Below are 15631 nucleotides of genomic sequence, written 5' to 3' on the forward strand. Positions count from 1 at the left end.
TGTGTGTTTACGTGTGGAGATGTGTGTCGTGTAATGTAGTAGACTGCTTATACAACCCTCCTCATTGCCTGTCAAGACTATTGCTCTGTTACCATGGAAACCATGTGACCAAAAAAAATCAGGTTACCATGGGCAGGTGTATATGAGGTGCAGAATGATGGTTTGTGCCTCAGTCTGTTTCCTGATGCAATCCGACTGCAAGGAGAGCAGAGGTTTGACAGACAAAGACACTGAAACAGCGTTGGTACTACAACTCGGTGTCCTCATCTGAACCAATGAAATCACGTTTTTATTGTTTCTGAATAAACATGTTTTATCGAGCACAATAGACAAACAGCTTGCTGGTTCACAGTCCGGGCTACAGTTTATTAATATTTATGAAAATAAATGTTTTACATTTTGAAACAGTAGAGTGTAATGTAAAATTAAGATGTAGGCCAAACACTTGATCTGTGTGTCTGTGTGTCTTTTGTGTATATGGTGCCCTACAAGAAGGCAAAGGCATTTTGATGCACTGCACCAAATTTGGAACAAAAGACCTTATAGCCTAGACCACATCACTATCCTCCCACCTGCACCTCCCCCCTCAGCCCCCCCACCCCCTGCAACTTGTATTTCAAGACTGAAAACAGCACAGTGAGACTACAGTCCTACATATGCATGGACAGACACATAGCATGTGCACATAATGTATGTAGTCTAGTGTAGATGCATACTGTACATACTTTAATTTGTAACATGTATTATACACAGTGCATGAGGGATGGGAATCAACAAAATTATACATTTGTAAATTTGTATATTTCCTTCTAAAAGAACAAACACACACAATCACAGTAACAATCTATTTTTTATTTTTTTATTAGTAGTATTTATTATTTTATAAACGAACTTGCATATTAACCATTAAAACACACACACACACACACACACGTATATATAGGCTACATTGTACCCTCGTAATAACAACTAAATAATTTATTATGCTTGTTTCATGAAACTGTGTGCGTGTGTGTGCGTGCATGTGTTTGTGTGTGCGCGCGCGTGTGTGCTCGCGCGCGGAGGGGAAGTATGCTTTTTAGTGTGTTTGTGTGTTTGTGTTAGGAGTCGTTCTTCCCAGGCAGACAGGAACTTTCGGCCATCTTTTCGGGGTGTGTGTTGTTTTCAAAACAAGAGGGCTGCTCTCAGGTCGTTGCCGAGCTGTAGCTTCCAGTGAACCCGGGTCTGGTTTGGAGGAGGGTAAAATGATCCCAGATCAGTGTCTGTGTCGGTGTCATGCCACCCCCCTCGCGCTACTAGGTGCGCGCCAGCCTCGCGATAGCCTCGCCTACAAGAATCAGAGCTCCGCTCGCGAACTGGATGCTGACAGGCGCGCGGTGCGGTCATCATGCAAAGGTTACATTGGATCCGTTTCAGCGAGTCTCTGAAGAAGCCGCTCCTCCTCCACAGGACCAGCACCGGTCACAACATGACAGACGTCTAGCGACACTTAAAGGGGCTCCAGCTGACGTTTACCGGACTGTTTGACGACAGCAGGTGTCAAATGATGGACGCGAGTTTGGGATTTCCGCTAACGGCAGAGTGTACGCTGGCTCCTCTCGGCGGTAAAGTGGCTTCATGAGTGTCCAAAGTAACAGTGGAAGTGGTGGTGGAAGTTTGGAGGCGACGCCATCTTGGTCGCAGCTCTCCTCGTCCCCAACGATTTCTCAACAACCTATAACGGCGACCACAAAGAGCAAGGAAGGTATATTAGCCCCCCAAATACTCCGATCGACTCCTGCTCTCCTCATACTGAACTCTTTGGAGGAGAAGTGGACTGTTTTAACCGTGTACAGCTGACGTTTGTTGAAGTAAAAATGGATGTCAAGTTCACTGATGCCGTGAATTGGAAGCCAAACGTCAGCTGTCAGTTCAGTTGATGGCAGGTCGAAGTAGCAGCGAGCTCTCCTGTTTGCACAAAGGCAGCAGCGTTAGCCTGTTGGCTTGTTGTTTTTGATGCGATAACAGTGTTGTTATAGCAGTTTGTGACTGTCAGCAACCCCTTTCTGCATCTAGTTCAACAACGGAGCTATGCATGCATGCATCCATTAATGCATTGCAGTGCATGTCCCTGCTGCTACAAACTTGATAGCAGGCCCTTTATTTTACCTTCCTGCACAGTTTGCATGCAGTACGTCTCACATTTTCGACATGTTGACACTTATTTACTCTGATGTTGCTGAGTTGCTGGATGTGTTGTGACATCTGTAGACGCAAACGGTTGTAGTGAAGCTATGTTTTGAAGTCAGATAATATATTGTGTTGTATACAGATGTTGTAACGACGGTATAAAGTTGACCACAGTATTGGTGGTATCCTTGACGCATTGTTTCTTAAACCTGAGGCTCTGAACTGCAAAGTGCTAAACTATAGATGAATACAGGAAGAATATATGTCTAGCTTTATGTATTAATTAACCCAACTCAGAGCCTGTCCCTGGTTAACCTCACAGGCCTTGTAGTGTGTTTCACTGCCTCAGTGTTTCACATTATCCATTTTTGCCTTTCAGGGATCAGCCCTGTGCAACAAGGTATGTAAAGATGACAGCCAGGAAATGTCCAATAAGGTAGCACACACCAGCAGCAGGGGTCAACAGGCAGCAGAGGCGCTACATGTGTGTATGAGAGTATCCCTCCCAGGAAACCGGTTGTCATAGATTCAGTCCCAGTCAGGGAGCGTGTGTGTTCAGCCTGCTGCTTGTGACTCTTTTTATGCAGATTTACAGTGGTAAGGTTTTTACCCCTCAACAATCTGCAATTATGGGCATCTATTTAAGAAACTGAAGTGTAGGCATTTTCAAAGATGTATTGGTTAGTAAGAAGAAGAGCTATGAAATACAGATTTAAATTATCATAACTTTAGAATACTGATTGTGATAGCTGAATTTATGGATTTACCCGTATTACTGCTATAAACAGCTGCTAAATGATAATAACATTATGCATTTCTTACTGTTGCGCTCTATTTGCAAAGCTTCAGAGGAGATTTCTAAATATCACAGACTGTTTTAGCACAGTGTAATGAGGCCATTGTGACAGTCTCACTTCGGTCATGATAGAAAAGCCGGTTGGAGATTTTTGTGTTGACGCACGGTGAGTCTCCGCCCGGCCTCTGCTCTTCTCCCTGACTTCCAGGATGTCGACTGACCCTCATAGGTTGAATAAGAAATGCAGGGTCACTCATTATAACACTGTTCGCCGTCATAGCGTGAAAGTGCATCACTCAAAGAGCGACCTGCCGCCCAGCTGAATCAAATCCATTTTTCTATTTTTATCCTCTAATCACTCTAATTTCACTTTAATCCTCCCACAGATAGCATCCTACGCTCCTTCTCTGAGTGCTCATTTTTTATTCCTCCAGCAGTGTCGTCCCAGGAAAAGTGTTAAAGGCTCCATTTCTCAGATTCCTTGCTGGTAATGGTGATGATGTAACCTCACTTTGTTGTTCCCTCATGCCAGGCCCCATGGAGGAGCTGCACAGCCTGGACCCCAGGAGACAGGAGCTGCTGGAGGCCAGGTTCACAGGAGGCGTCAGTGGAAACACTGTAGGCAGCACTGGGAGCACCAGTGGAGGAGCTAAGGTAACCATAGCACAGCATAAAAACACTCTGTTTACCTACGTTAGGCTCAGACTCCAGACTCAGAAGGCCTCTCATTAGAGGACCCCATTCAATTGTTTTAATCTAAACACCACAGGAAGGTCAACACCATGAACACTAATAGTCAAACAGTACACAATATTATGAAGATTATTTCAGTGTGTTCGAGGGATGGTGATCATGTGTGATTTAGCAGTGGAGAAAATGTAAACAAAGACTAAAACTGGCTGTAATGATTCTCTGTCGAGAGAAAAGAAACCTGTAAAAAGTGTTTTGAGGAGAGCCGTACACACGGGTTGTCTTTTGTTCATCAACAGCTGGAGATGGGATTTTATGTCAACAGTAGCACGTTAGCCAAAGCGTCGGGGTACAGTATGTTTACTGTTGCTTTGGCAACACTGGCAGCAGTTGTGCTTTATTTTGAAAATCACTGATGTAATTAACACGATTTTAAATTCAAAATAAAACCCGTTTGAAATAATGGAGACAGGAAATGGGCGAGATAAGATTTGAAGCGTTGTCACCTTCTCTCTTGTTCGAAACCAGAATGACTTAATCGGTTAAACTAGCTATTCTTGTTTTGGCTCATGAAGTCCTGCAGTGATAGTTAAAGGTTGTGCAGCCACCTGACACTAGCTCTTTAGCTCCAGTTCATGGACCTGCTCTCTCAGCTCAGTGGACAGACAACATCTTGTAGACGCAGTTTGGGGGTTTGGAAGTATTATGATCTAGAAAATGGAGGTACACGTGTGCATCGAATGTGTGAGGCCATATGACCACTGGACTGGAGCGTCATGCTCACACTGCCACAGTCAGCAAACCAACTGGGCATTGATGAGCTGTTGATTGATTACAGAGGCTCTGTCTGAGAAGATCACACAGCTCATTACGACAATGATTGCACAAGATGTGTACATCAGTTACGTAACGTCATTGAACCGAGGTAGCACCACAAACATGCAGAGACTCTTTCATTTTGTACTCTGCGCTTACTTTTACATTTCTCATTGTTTTAAAGGGGCTGGCAAATGAGTCCTCCAACCACAGCTACGGCAGTCTGGGCTCCTCCAGTGACAAGGAGTCAGAGGTAAAACACCAACATACATTAATAGAGGTGGAGGGAGAATTAATATAGCACAGTGTTGTAATATTTTGTGTGGCGATATTACAGTATATGGTCTTATGGCAGCCAAGTATCAACATTTTTATTATGATAGTTTAGAAATGATTTTTTACTTTCTAACTGCTGAAGGGGTTGAACAATTCATTTTGAACAAGTTGTTAGACATCCATGTTCATGTTTGATTAGACTGAAATACCAACAGTTCAGATGGTGAGGTGCACTCAGCCTGTGAGCTTCACTCCCATTGTGTAGAAAAGAACAGACTGAAGGGAGTTGAATAGGCCGAGCATTTTTCTCAGTTGACAAAACAGTAGTTTAATTTTGTGGGACATAATATGCAATTAAAAAAGGTTCAATCACAATATTTTCTATCGCAATTCTCAGAATATCACAAAATGTTTAAAATCACAATAGAATCATATTGTGGAGACTTGATACTTAGACACAGTTTATCATTTCTGTTTCATGCATGTATGACAGTTTTATTTTGAAAGGGGGGGGGGACATACGCTGAAATGAAATGTTAAACATATAATTCCAAAGAAGCCTGGTTAGACATGGCTGCGTGTTTGTCAGCACTTTCTTCTCCTGGTTCCGCCCACTCATCTCTCCGTCTCTCCCACTACCTCCACCTCTACTTCTCTTCTCATCCTAGAACTCTGATTTGAAAAGAGGGAGCTCCCCTGCCTACTCAGTATGTACTGCTCTTTCTTGCTGAACAGCAGCCCTCAAACCAGCTTTGTTAGGTAAAACACAGGGGATTTATGCACCTTTCTTTTTTTCTTCTTCTGTCTCTTCTTTATCTGCAGACACCAGAGAAGAAGCACTCCGAGTCGTCCAGGGGGAGGAAAAGGAAAGCCGACACGTATTCAGAGAGCAGTCAAGGTATGACTGACACCTGAAGAAGTCAGTTTTATGTAGGCATAGAGGTTGTCAAAATGTCTTCGATACTTCAGTACTTCTTCGATACCACATGCATAAATGTACCATGTTTTGATGGTCGATGGTATGAAAAAGTACAGAAGCTTAAAGTCAAGTCCACATCTTTAGTTATACTTCAACACAAAGCGAGGGAAGTTCTTCAGGCGTTTGGTAAAGATGCAGAAGTCACATTGATGTAACTTCATGAAATCTTCTATGCAGGAAAGACGTCTACGCGTGGGCCCAAGATCAGTGACTACTTTGATGTGAGTCTTGTAGAAGCTTTCCTTCCTCCACTTCTCACCACCGCTCTTATTTTGAAACTTTTTAAATTATTGTTTTTTTTTTTTCTCCAAAGTTCCAGGGTGGAAACGGTTCCAGTCCAGTGAGAGGCCTCCCGTCAGCTCGCCGATCTCCACAGAGCTCCCACTCCGCGCCCGGCTCGATCGTGAGTAATTTCATCAAGCACAGGGGTGTTTTCACACCAAGTCAAAGTGAGTCTCTGTTTGTTTTTGCAAAGTTGAACAATGCCTCCTTGTGTGCAGATCCGGCAGAACAGCTCCTCTCCTACCAGTCTATGTTTCGGGGAACACAACCCGAAAGCCTCCTCAAGCAAATGTGTGCAGGTAACGCAACACAGACAGGAAACACTCATCTTTTCACTTCAAGATTCCTGCATGTCATTTTTTTTTAAATACACTTCTTGTCTGGTGCCTCTGTTTTTGAAATGTTAGACGGAGTTAACGGGTCTGAAGCTAGCTGCTCTGGAGAGCAACAAGAGTCTGGACCTGGAAAAGAAAGAGGGCCGGATCGACGATCTTCTCAGGGTGAGTTCAGCATCCAGAGACCTCAGGTTTTAAGAGGATTCTCATTGGCAGGTTCCCTTCCATTTGAACTCAGTCCCTTATCTCTTCTCTTCACAGGCCAACTGTGACCTGCGGAGACAGATAGATGAACAGCAGAAACTTCTGGAAAAATACAAGGAGAGGCTCAATAAGTGCATCACCATGAGCAAGAAACTGCTCATAGAGAAGGTATGTGTCTTCACACGAAATCCCCCTTCTGATTGATTAAAGAGCAGCAGCAGCATCAGGTTGTTTTTAAGATACAGTATGATGTTATCAAGCTCCAACCTTACGTATTGTTGTGAGTAGAGTTAAACCTTTCTAAAATGATACGTCACATGTTTGACTCAAAGCTGCACAGTGCTGTAGAGATTTACAGCACACTCCTGCCTTTCACAATACACTTTAATGGTTGATATAAAAAAAGAATCCTTAAATGGGGCTTTGTTATGAATGGAATTTAGTTAAAAATAAACATACCTACCACACCTTGATTCTGGGTGGAGATGTAACCTAGAGGTTGCAGGTGTGGACCTGTAACCACAATGTTTAGTTTGTCACTCCTCTTCAGAACAACTGAAGTGCTCCTACATGCTCGCTATTATTCTTATCCTGGGTTGGATCATTTTTAGGGATATGACAGGCATGGAACACCTTTTATATATGATGATGACCAAACAACAAAAAAACAGGTTCTGATCATCTGTATGTAGTTGTGTTTAGAGTTCTTACCGTCTTACTCACCTTATTCTGGAGCAGCAGGGCTGTTCAGAGAGCTGGGTGTGACGTAAGCATGCAAACGACTGTGCATGTGAACGGGCTGAAGAGCGTAACGTCTCATTTCTGCATGTTTGTGTGATCAGAGTACCCAGGAGAAGCAGTCGTGTCGGGAGAAGAGCATGCAGGACCGTCTCCGCCTCGGTCACTTCACCACAGTCAGACACGGAGCGTCCTACACGGAGCAGTGGACCGACGGATACGCATTCCAAAACCTGATCAAGTGAGAGGCTGCACATGCACAGTTTCCCTCCAATCGAAAACCATTTCATTAGATGTGTGCTACCGGTAGTTTCGCTGTTTTCATGTTCCCCGCACAGCCAGGAGAAAGACATGTTGAACGATTGTTTGTCTCTGTGCAGGCAGCAGGAGGGCATCAACCAGCAGAGGGAGGACATAGAGCGACAGAGGAAGCTGCTGGCCAAGAGAAAGCCTCCCAACCCTGCGTCTCCCTCCCTCTCCGTCGCCTCCACCTCTGAACCCAAGCAGCGCAAAACTAAAGTTGTCAACGGCAACGACTCGGACCCCTTCCTCAAACCGTCCTTGCCACAGCTGTGAGTGCACAGAAACATCTGCAGACTGTTAGTGTGGAGGATGAGATCGGAGCATGATTATTACTGCTTTGATTTAAAAAGTCATTATAAGCCTCTTTAAGATCCTTCTCTCTGGAAAACGGGACATTAAAAGATGAAAATAAGATGATTTGGAAAAATGACCACGACATTCCTTAGAATGAAATTTTTTTTCTCAATCAAGCTGATGTGTGATTTTTTATTTTTTTTTCTGAGTTTTTGATGTGTTCTTGTTTGGCAGACTGACCCTCGCTGAGTACCACGAGCAGGAGGAAATCTTCAAGCTTCGCCTTGGACACCTGAAGAAGGTCAGTGGAAAAATAAGATCATTCAAGCAAACCATCAGTCGACATCAGAAACAGTCAAAAGTGTACATGAAAACACCGAACACGATCGTTCAAATGATGTTTACATAGTTTTTAAAATGATGCTTTAACGCTCTGTGGGACTGGACCATAAAGTGCCTGACAAAAAAAAGAAGGGGATATTGTGAAATGTCTGCTGCGCTTTGAAGAGCTTTTGAATGAAGTGTTTGTTAGTGTGCAGAGTAGAGTCGTTTATTGACATTCAAACGCAGTGAGTGACAGAAACACACCCATTAGACAAGAAACAAAAAGAAGTGCAAAGTTATTTCAGCGTGGGGAAATGCAAGACAGAATACATGACATCTTTGTTTTTCACATCGTGGACAAAAGGTTGTCGTGTGCAGCGTAGTGCCGGCATATGACCGCAGGAAGCCATCGAAACTGAGAAGTAACTCTGAAACACACTACTCATTGAGACGTGCCCGTTGGCTACTTACGGAGACGACAGTTCAGTTTTGGGATGTCGATATTCTGTAGCCTTCGGTCCAAACTGCCAAACCTTTTTATGAGTGGATGTTTTCAGAAATTGCAGTCTTGAGTTTTCATGAAGGGGAAGTTGTCGGGTCCTGAGGCTGAGACCAGTTTAGAACCACTGATTTATTTGATTGCAGTTTTTTTTCCCAAATATGCAATTCTCCATCTTAAATGATGTTTTTTTTTTTTTTTTGTAGGAGGAAGCTGAGATCCAGGCCGAGCTGGAGCGGTTGGAGCGTGTGAGGAACCTCCACATCAGAGAGCTGAAGAGGATCAACAACGAGGACAGCTCAGCGTAAGTGAACGTATCCAAAGCTGCTGAGAGGATTGGTAGTTCTGACTTGAACATCACTGTGCAGAAAGAACCGTCTCTGTAGTGTTAGCCTTTCATATTCTTGTGCCTGGTCTTACAGGTTTAAAGACCATCCCACCCTGAATGAAAGGTACCTGCTGCTGCACTTGCTGGGCAGGGGCGGCTTCAGTGAAGTTTATAAGGTAACATTTGTACGAGTGGACCAGTTTCAATACGTTCCTTCTCTCTCTACAGTACTTTTTAAAGACTAATGTGTCTGCTTCTTTCACGTCCAAATCAGGCTTTCGACCTTTTTGAACAGCGCTACGCAGCAGTTAAAATCCACCAGCTCAACAAAAACTGGAGGGAAGAGAAAAAGGAAAACTACCACAAGTAGGTTTTATACGCACACACACAAAGAAATACTTTATAGGATAGACAAATATAAAACATCTCTCCAATAACACAAACTCTTGTGTTGATGATGTCATTTCCTGTCAGACATGCATGCAGAGAGTACCGGATACACAAGCAGCTGGACCATCCCAGAATAGTCAAACTGTACGACTATTTCTCCCTGGACACTGACACGTGAGTGACCTTTGACCTCTACAAGCTGCAGCCCTGCTGGGTCAACACATCCTGCAGTTGTTTATCACCCAGCTCTGGCCTAAAGAGTGTTTCTACACATTTAGTGTGAACGTTATTCAAGATTCTGTAAATACAACAACAAATGAAAAACAACTCTGCAGTGCGACCACTTCTAAAAGTCCTCGCAGTAATTATAATAAAAATAACAGAGATTAAAAAACAAACAGGAATTCAGTTAGCAACAGTCATTTGTGTCTTTTTTGTTTTTTATACTGTATATATATTTTATATTTAGTTTTTCAAACAGAGAAACACCGACAGTTCAGGACAAAACACACAAAGAGAGCCATTTGCAACAAAACAAAACAAAACGGGGTATTTGTGTCTAAAGTGCCTCGTAGTTAAACTCCGAGGTTTAGCTCAAAGGCATCTACCCCTGAATGAAAAAAAGATCCATGGATCTACATGGACATTACGGGGGGGGAGACACACACACACACACACACAAATAAACGGAAGGTTTAGCTCGGCCACGAGCGTCGACTTGAGACGCAGCAGTGAGTGTTTGGTGACAGAACTGTCGTCTGAAGAATGTCCCTCCTCCAGAGTCTCCAGTAGGCCATGACCAGATCTGTATCCGTTTGCACCGTTAGCACAGAGTGCTGGGACGGCTAACTCTGAGCAGAGGGAGCGACAGGAGAGGAACGGGACGTCTCTGAATGTTAGACGACGCTCCTCGGAGGATTTTAATCTTTTGGCTTGAACATTTTCCAAACATGAGTAGTCCTGTTTTTGTACTTTACACTCGCCATATTTAACAACAAGCCACTTAGATGTCTTTTCTATTTACAACTGGAGCTCTCCTGCTAGTCTTCGTGGCACCACGTCACCGTCCTCCACAGTGAACAGTGTTCACAGGAGCTGGGTTGTAGAAATGGGCTTTAAAAGCTGAAGGACCTTGTAATGAAAACGTGCAAAGACTTGTCATGAAAAGTGTGTGTTAAATGTCTTTTTGATCTTCATTGTTTGAACCATAAGATGAGGCAGACGTTTTCTTAAAGGCATTAGAATAACAGTTGATGGTTCTTCTTTGGGGTCAATAATAAATGAATTGACTCTTTAAGAGTAAGCACACGCGTGTCCCTCTCTCAGGTTTTGTACGGTCCTCGAGTTCTGTGAAGGAAACGATCTGGACTTCTACCTGAAACAAAACAAGCTGATGTCAGAGAAGGAGGCTCGCTCCATCGTCATGCAGATAGTCAGCGCCCTGCGCTACCTCAACGAGATCAAACCTCCCATCATCCACTACGACCTCAAACCAGGTGAGCACAGAGCTTCAGAACGAATCACATGTGGATATGTGCACTTAGCACTGGGCACTACATTGAGTTGGTGTCGGGTACTTCAAAACCACAAAGGAACGTTTTTACTAGATTTAATATTTCTGATTAATTAATGCAGCTGGCTTTTATAAACAGGAGCGTGTGGGATTTATCTGCACGAGGACTCACTTTGTTTTTGTCATATCAAAATAAATATTGAGATAAATGTCAAGTAACACATTTAGGCTACAAAATATCCAGAATGATGTTTGGTCCACATCATCCATTAAGGCCATTAAGGTCCCTGTATTCACCATAGGATTGTGAACATCAGGTGTATAATGAGACTGGAGTGTGTATCTTTTTATTTGATTATTTTATCTTTTGTAAAGGGCCCGTGTGCATGTTGCCTTTTGATGTATTGCAGCAGAGTTAGCTTAGAGTGAGTCAGGTGACTGTGCTTTAAACCTGATCTGGTCCATAACGCCGTTTGTGTTTTACAGGTAACATCTTATTGGTGGATGGAACAGCATGTGGAGAAATCAAAATCACTGACTTTGGCCTATCAAAGATCATGGATGATGATAACTACGGCGTGGACGGGATGGACCTCACATCACAGGGAGCGGGAACCTACTGGTAAAACACACACACACACACACACACACACACACACACACACACACACACACACACACACACACACTCTGACACAGAAACCTGGTGTCACAATCAAAGTGAAGCTTCAACACAAATCATCGTGTTTGTGTGTGTGTGTTGTAGGTATCTTCCTCCAGAGTGTTTTGTGGTGGGGAAGGAGCCGCCTAAAATCTCCAACAAGGTGGACGTCTGGTCTGTGGGAGTGATCTTCTTCCAGTGCCTCTACGGACGAAAGGTACGACACCAAAACCAGAGCACAGGTCCGAGTGTCCACCTCCAGCGGACTCAGACATTGGAGGGTCTCTCAGGTCGATTCTCTGAGGCTTACCGTTGTGGCTTTTGTTTTTGTTCTTGCAGCCGTTTGGTCACAACCAGTCACAGCAGGATATTCTCCAGGAAAACACCATCCTCAAAGCCACAGAGGTCCAGTTCCCCGCCAAACCCCAGGCCAGCACAGAGGCCAAGGTGACGCACACAGACACGTATACGCACACGCTCACACTCAGGCCCCACAGCTGATTGGATAGAATAAGACCTTGGAGGGTAAGGGATGACGGGGGGGGGGGGGGGGGGGGCAGCAGACAGGCTCAGGGGGATTATAGCCTCCATACACGGGGTGCACACACGCACGCAGTATGAAAAAGTTTCAGATTACATCATTTACATATTAAGAAATACTACAGTTCTGTTGGCATCAGAGAATAAACCTTCATAGCGGCAAATAAGGTGATGAACAAACATCTGGAATGACCTACACAATGTTGACACATGCTGGGATTTAGGGCTCCAGTGTAGCTATAAAAAAAGAGGCCTTCAGAACCGGTCTTTGCAAACAAACCCACACAGCCTGCAGCTCATGTTATAATCTGTGCCCTCCTCTCCGCTCCGTCCTGCAGGCGTTCATCCGCCGCTGTCTGGCCTACCGCAAGGAGGACCGCTTCGACGTTCACCAGCTGTGCTCAGACTCGTACCTCCTGCCTCACATGAGACGTTCGAACTCTTCGGGCTCCCTGCAGCCGTCCGCCTCCTCTCTCCCCACCTACTGATTGGCCCTCTCACGTGACTGACAGGACAGCCCGGCCACATCACAGGCAGGAGGATGGCGCAGGGTTTTTTTTTTTTTTGTGGGTTTTTTTGTCATTTAACCTGAGCTGTTAGCGGATGGATACATAATCGACAGAGCAAAATAAAAAGGAAAAGAATAAGGAAACGGGAGCATACGGTGAGGAGAGATGTGCCCTTGAACTCAACAGGGAGAGAAAGGTGGAAAGAAGAGGAGACGAGGACAGAAGAAGAGGGATTGAAAGAAAGTCTCAGGAGTCTTTAAACAAGACGACTTTATGGACTTTGCTTCATAATCCAGTAGGAGACGTTCAGACATCCTGTCCTTACGTCTCTTAGCTGGAAGCAGAAAAACACCACACATTTCTTCAACACGGGGCCGCTCTACCTGATGTTCTCCTGTTGCTCAGAGAGGAAGAAGAGGGTGAGCCGCTGTGTGCAGAAGAGCAGGTCGAGTCTCTGCACATCAAATACGGACTTCACGTTTAAAATCAACTCCTTAGTCTAATGTCCTGAGACACACCATGATGATCACGTGAATTAACCCTTAACTTAAAAATCATTTTCTAACTTTAAGTGGACTTGACTAAAAAGACAGATGTTCCAGATTAAATCTCTGGGTTGATTTGCACTTCTGGCCCGGGTCGCTGTGATCGGCCCTCACACACATTTGGCATGAAGTTCTGCAGCGCGGGCTGTCGCCGCCGCCGCCGCCGCCGCCGCCGCCGCGGCCCTCCGTTCACTTTTACGTTGAAATGCGAAACAGTCCGGATCTGCCGGGTTTACAACAGGTGGGTCTGTAAAAATCTGTCTTAATCCATTTCTGTGGTTCAGATTCGAGCAGAAATGTTCCAAAGAGCAGAGTGCTGCAGCAGCGTGTCGTCGTCCTCGTCACGCTGCCTGCCGAGCGCGCGACTGGACGAGCTGTTTCTGTGCTGCAAGGACTCGGAGCTCAGTGTAGATTTCCTGTGCGGCAAATACAACATCATGAGGCTTCTGTGTGTCTCACTTCTCTTTGTCTTCTCAGTTTGCTGCTATAAATGTTGCTTTTTTTAGTTTCTAACGTGGAGGTGGTTTCTGCCTGGCATATGTGTGTACTTGAACTGTGTTTAGTACATTCTCCAGACCCCCCCCTCCCCCTCTCTGAAACGGACCCCCACTGTGCTGTTTAAAGGAAGGAGATTGAATACATTCATCCCTGTCCCTGTGGGTTTTAGTTTCCTTTCATGTACGAGTCTGAAGCAGTTTGTTTTTTTTCCACACATGCGCTCCTGAAAAACTTCTAGAAGCAGACAGAACAGCCGGACCTTCAGATCTTCATGAGCTGTTATTCCCATGTGTCCCTCACTGCTGTGGGACGACCAGGGGGGGGAAAGTCCTGGGGACAAGTCATGAAGCTGAGGTTGTAATGTTTACAAGATGCAGCAACAGTCTGACCCCGATGCTTCATGTAATCATACATATTCACGATATAAATGAAAGAGTGGAAAGAACATTCTGGCGAGCGGAAAGGATTGTGACGCAGCTTCATCACGTCGCACCAGTCGTGTGATTAAAAACTCCATCGCCCCTTCCCATCTGTTCACGGTGAACTTTACGATTTTTTTGTTGTTGTTTTTTTTACAAGGTTGCTGACAGGAGAAGTTTGCCTTCAATCATTTAACTCAGCTTTTCAGGAGTTGTGAACAAATGTGTGAAAAGTGCACTACAGGCCTCACGTGGAGCCAGAACTCTTTGCTGTGTGGAGTGGCCACACCATGCAGCATGATTCACTGCAGCTCCTCATCAAGTGGAAACATCCAAACGTCGTCGTGTAAATAAAACTCTCCCCTGCACGCCGGTGTGACATCTGAAAGCCTCTGGGATGTTGGTAGCTGCAGGTAACAGCAGGTGAAGGTCTCTTCTCTCTGCGCTCTCACCTTCTTTACAAATAAGTCTTAATCGATTTTTGTGTGTGTGGAGAAATCAAGATGTAGTCTCAGCAACATGACAGGCAGATTAAACTACAGGAAGTACCCGCTCACGGCTTGCTGCTCCTGAATAAAAAGCTAATCATAAAGTGAAGTTGTGCACTTTGATAAAGTGTTATTTTATCCACTGCGGTGCAGTAAGGCATAAAACAAAATGTCACCACTCCTGTCGACTTCATCATGTCTCTCTTTACGTAGAAGACGTCTGATTATTAATGTGCAGGCGGAGGCAATCACAGCCATTAGAGAGCTCTACGGGGGGGGGGGGGTCCTGTCGTTCATATGCAATAAAGATCGCCTTACAAAGTCTTCATTCCTGCAGTGTGACCTATATTTCCTGCGGAGCGTTATGTAACGAGATGGAGGAGAGGAAGGTGGTGATATGTGTGTGTGAGGACACATATGGGAAGTGTTGAACACAGCTGTACAGACACCTTGAATATTTAGAGGCTTCTTCAGTGATGGATCTGATGAAGAAACTTCCCGTGGCCGCAGTGAAGTCAGCAGGCTTTGATCACATCTGCAGCCTGGAAAGGAACATAAGCTAATCATTTAAATCTTAACAACAAACTCAACACCCTCCAATAGCATCTCACAATCCTATCATTTCATCTGTTTATGTCAAAAGACGGAAATGTAACTTAAAATAGTTTTTTTTCCCTACTGGACTGCAACCATTCACTCCCCACAAGTCAAGATGAAGTCTTGACCGTCCTACAGGGATCGTGTCAGGTAGAGAGAGGGAGGCCGACTCTCTGGAGTGATTTATAGTTCGACGGATTCAAAAGTAAGGTGTCACCGTGTCACAATTAGCTGCTACTTTTTGGTATCAATCACATTTTAATTTACATCACCTCTCGAGGCACAGAGGACATTTAAGAAATCAGGTTCAGGGAATCCTCCACCAGGACATTTCATCTTGGTGTCTTCTGTTCTTAGATGATTTGTGCATTAGGCACCAAATCACATCAAGGTGAATTACTTAACTTTTTTTTTATTTATTAATTGTAAATATTTAGT

General features: G+C 44.4%; 1 protein-coding gene across 4 annotated transcripts; it reads left to right on the plus strand.

Annotated features, from left to right (window-relative positions):
* The first annotated feature begins 1013 nt into the window (after positions 1-1013).
* Positions 1014-14700, plus strand: LOC306826345 (serine/threonine-protein kinase tousled-like 1-B). Of its 4 annotated transcripts, none has more exons than XM_079347588.1 (22): positions 1014-1151; positions 3498-3619; positions 4656-4724; positions 5416-5454; positions 5570-5645; positions 5904-5947; positions 6040-6129; positions 6227-6307; positions 6416-6508; positions 6605-6715; positions 7390-7526; positions 7666-7857; positions 8117-8183; positions 8912-9009; positions 9128-9209; positions 9308-9399; positions 9508-9597; positions 10750-10919; positions 11423-11558; positions 11703-11814; positions 11937-12044; positions 12476-14700. In XM_079347588.1, the coding sequence occupies exons 2-22, from the start codon at positions 3503-3505 to the stop codon at positions 12623-12625; spliced, it is 2154 nt and encodes a 717-aa protein (XP_079203714.1). In that variant the 5' UTR covers positions 1014-1151; positions 3498-3502; the 3' UTR covers positions 12626-14700. The 4 variants fall into 4 exon arrangements, with proteins under 4 accessions (XP_079203714.1, XP_079203716.1, XP_079203715.1 ...); XM_079347589.1 differs by lacking the exon at positions 1014-1151 and adding an exon at positions 1159-1744; XM_079347590.1 differs by lacking the exon at positions 5416-5454.
* The last annotated feature ends 931 nt before the right edge of the window (positions 14701-15631 follow it).

The sequence above is a fragment of the Symphodus melops genome (genome assembly GCF_947650265.1).
Source record: "Symphodus melops genome assembly, chromosome: 7".
NCBI classification, from domain to species: Eukaryota; Metazoa; Chordata; class Actinopteri; order Labriformes; family Labridae; genus Symphodus; species Symphodus melops.

What these genes read in the sequence shown, in the direction of transcription:
- LOC306826345 (XM_079347589.1), top strand. Translation starts at nt 1,618, where the DNA reads ATGAGTGTCCAAAGTAACAGTGGAAGTGGTGGTGGAAGTTTGGAGGCG. An exon ending in CCAGTGACAAGGAGTCAGAG is followed by an intron (nt 4,725 to 5,415) that starts GTAAAACACCAA and finishes TTCTCATCCTAG; the next exon opens with AACTCTGATTTGAAAAGAGG. An exon ending in AGAAACTGCTCATAGAGAAG is followed by an intron (nt 6,716 to 7,389) that starts GTATGTGTCTTC and finishes TTGTGTGATCAG; the next exon opens with AGTACCCAGGAGAAGCAGTC.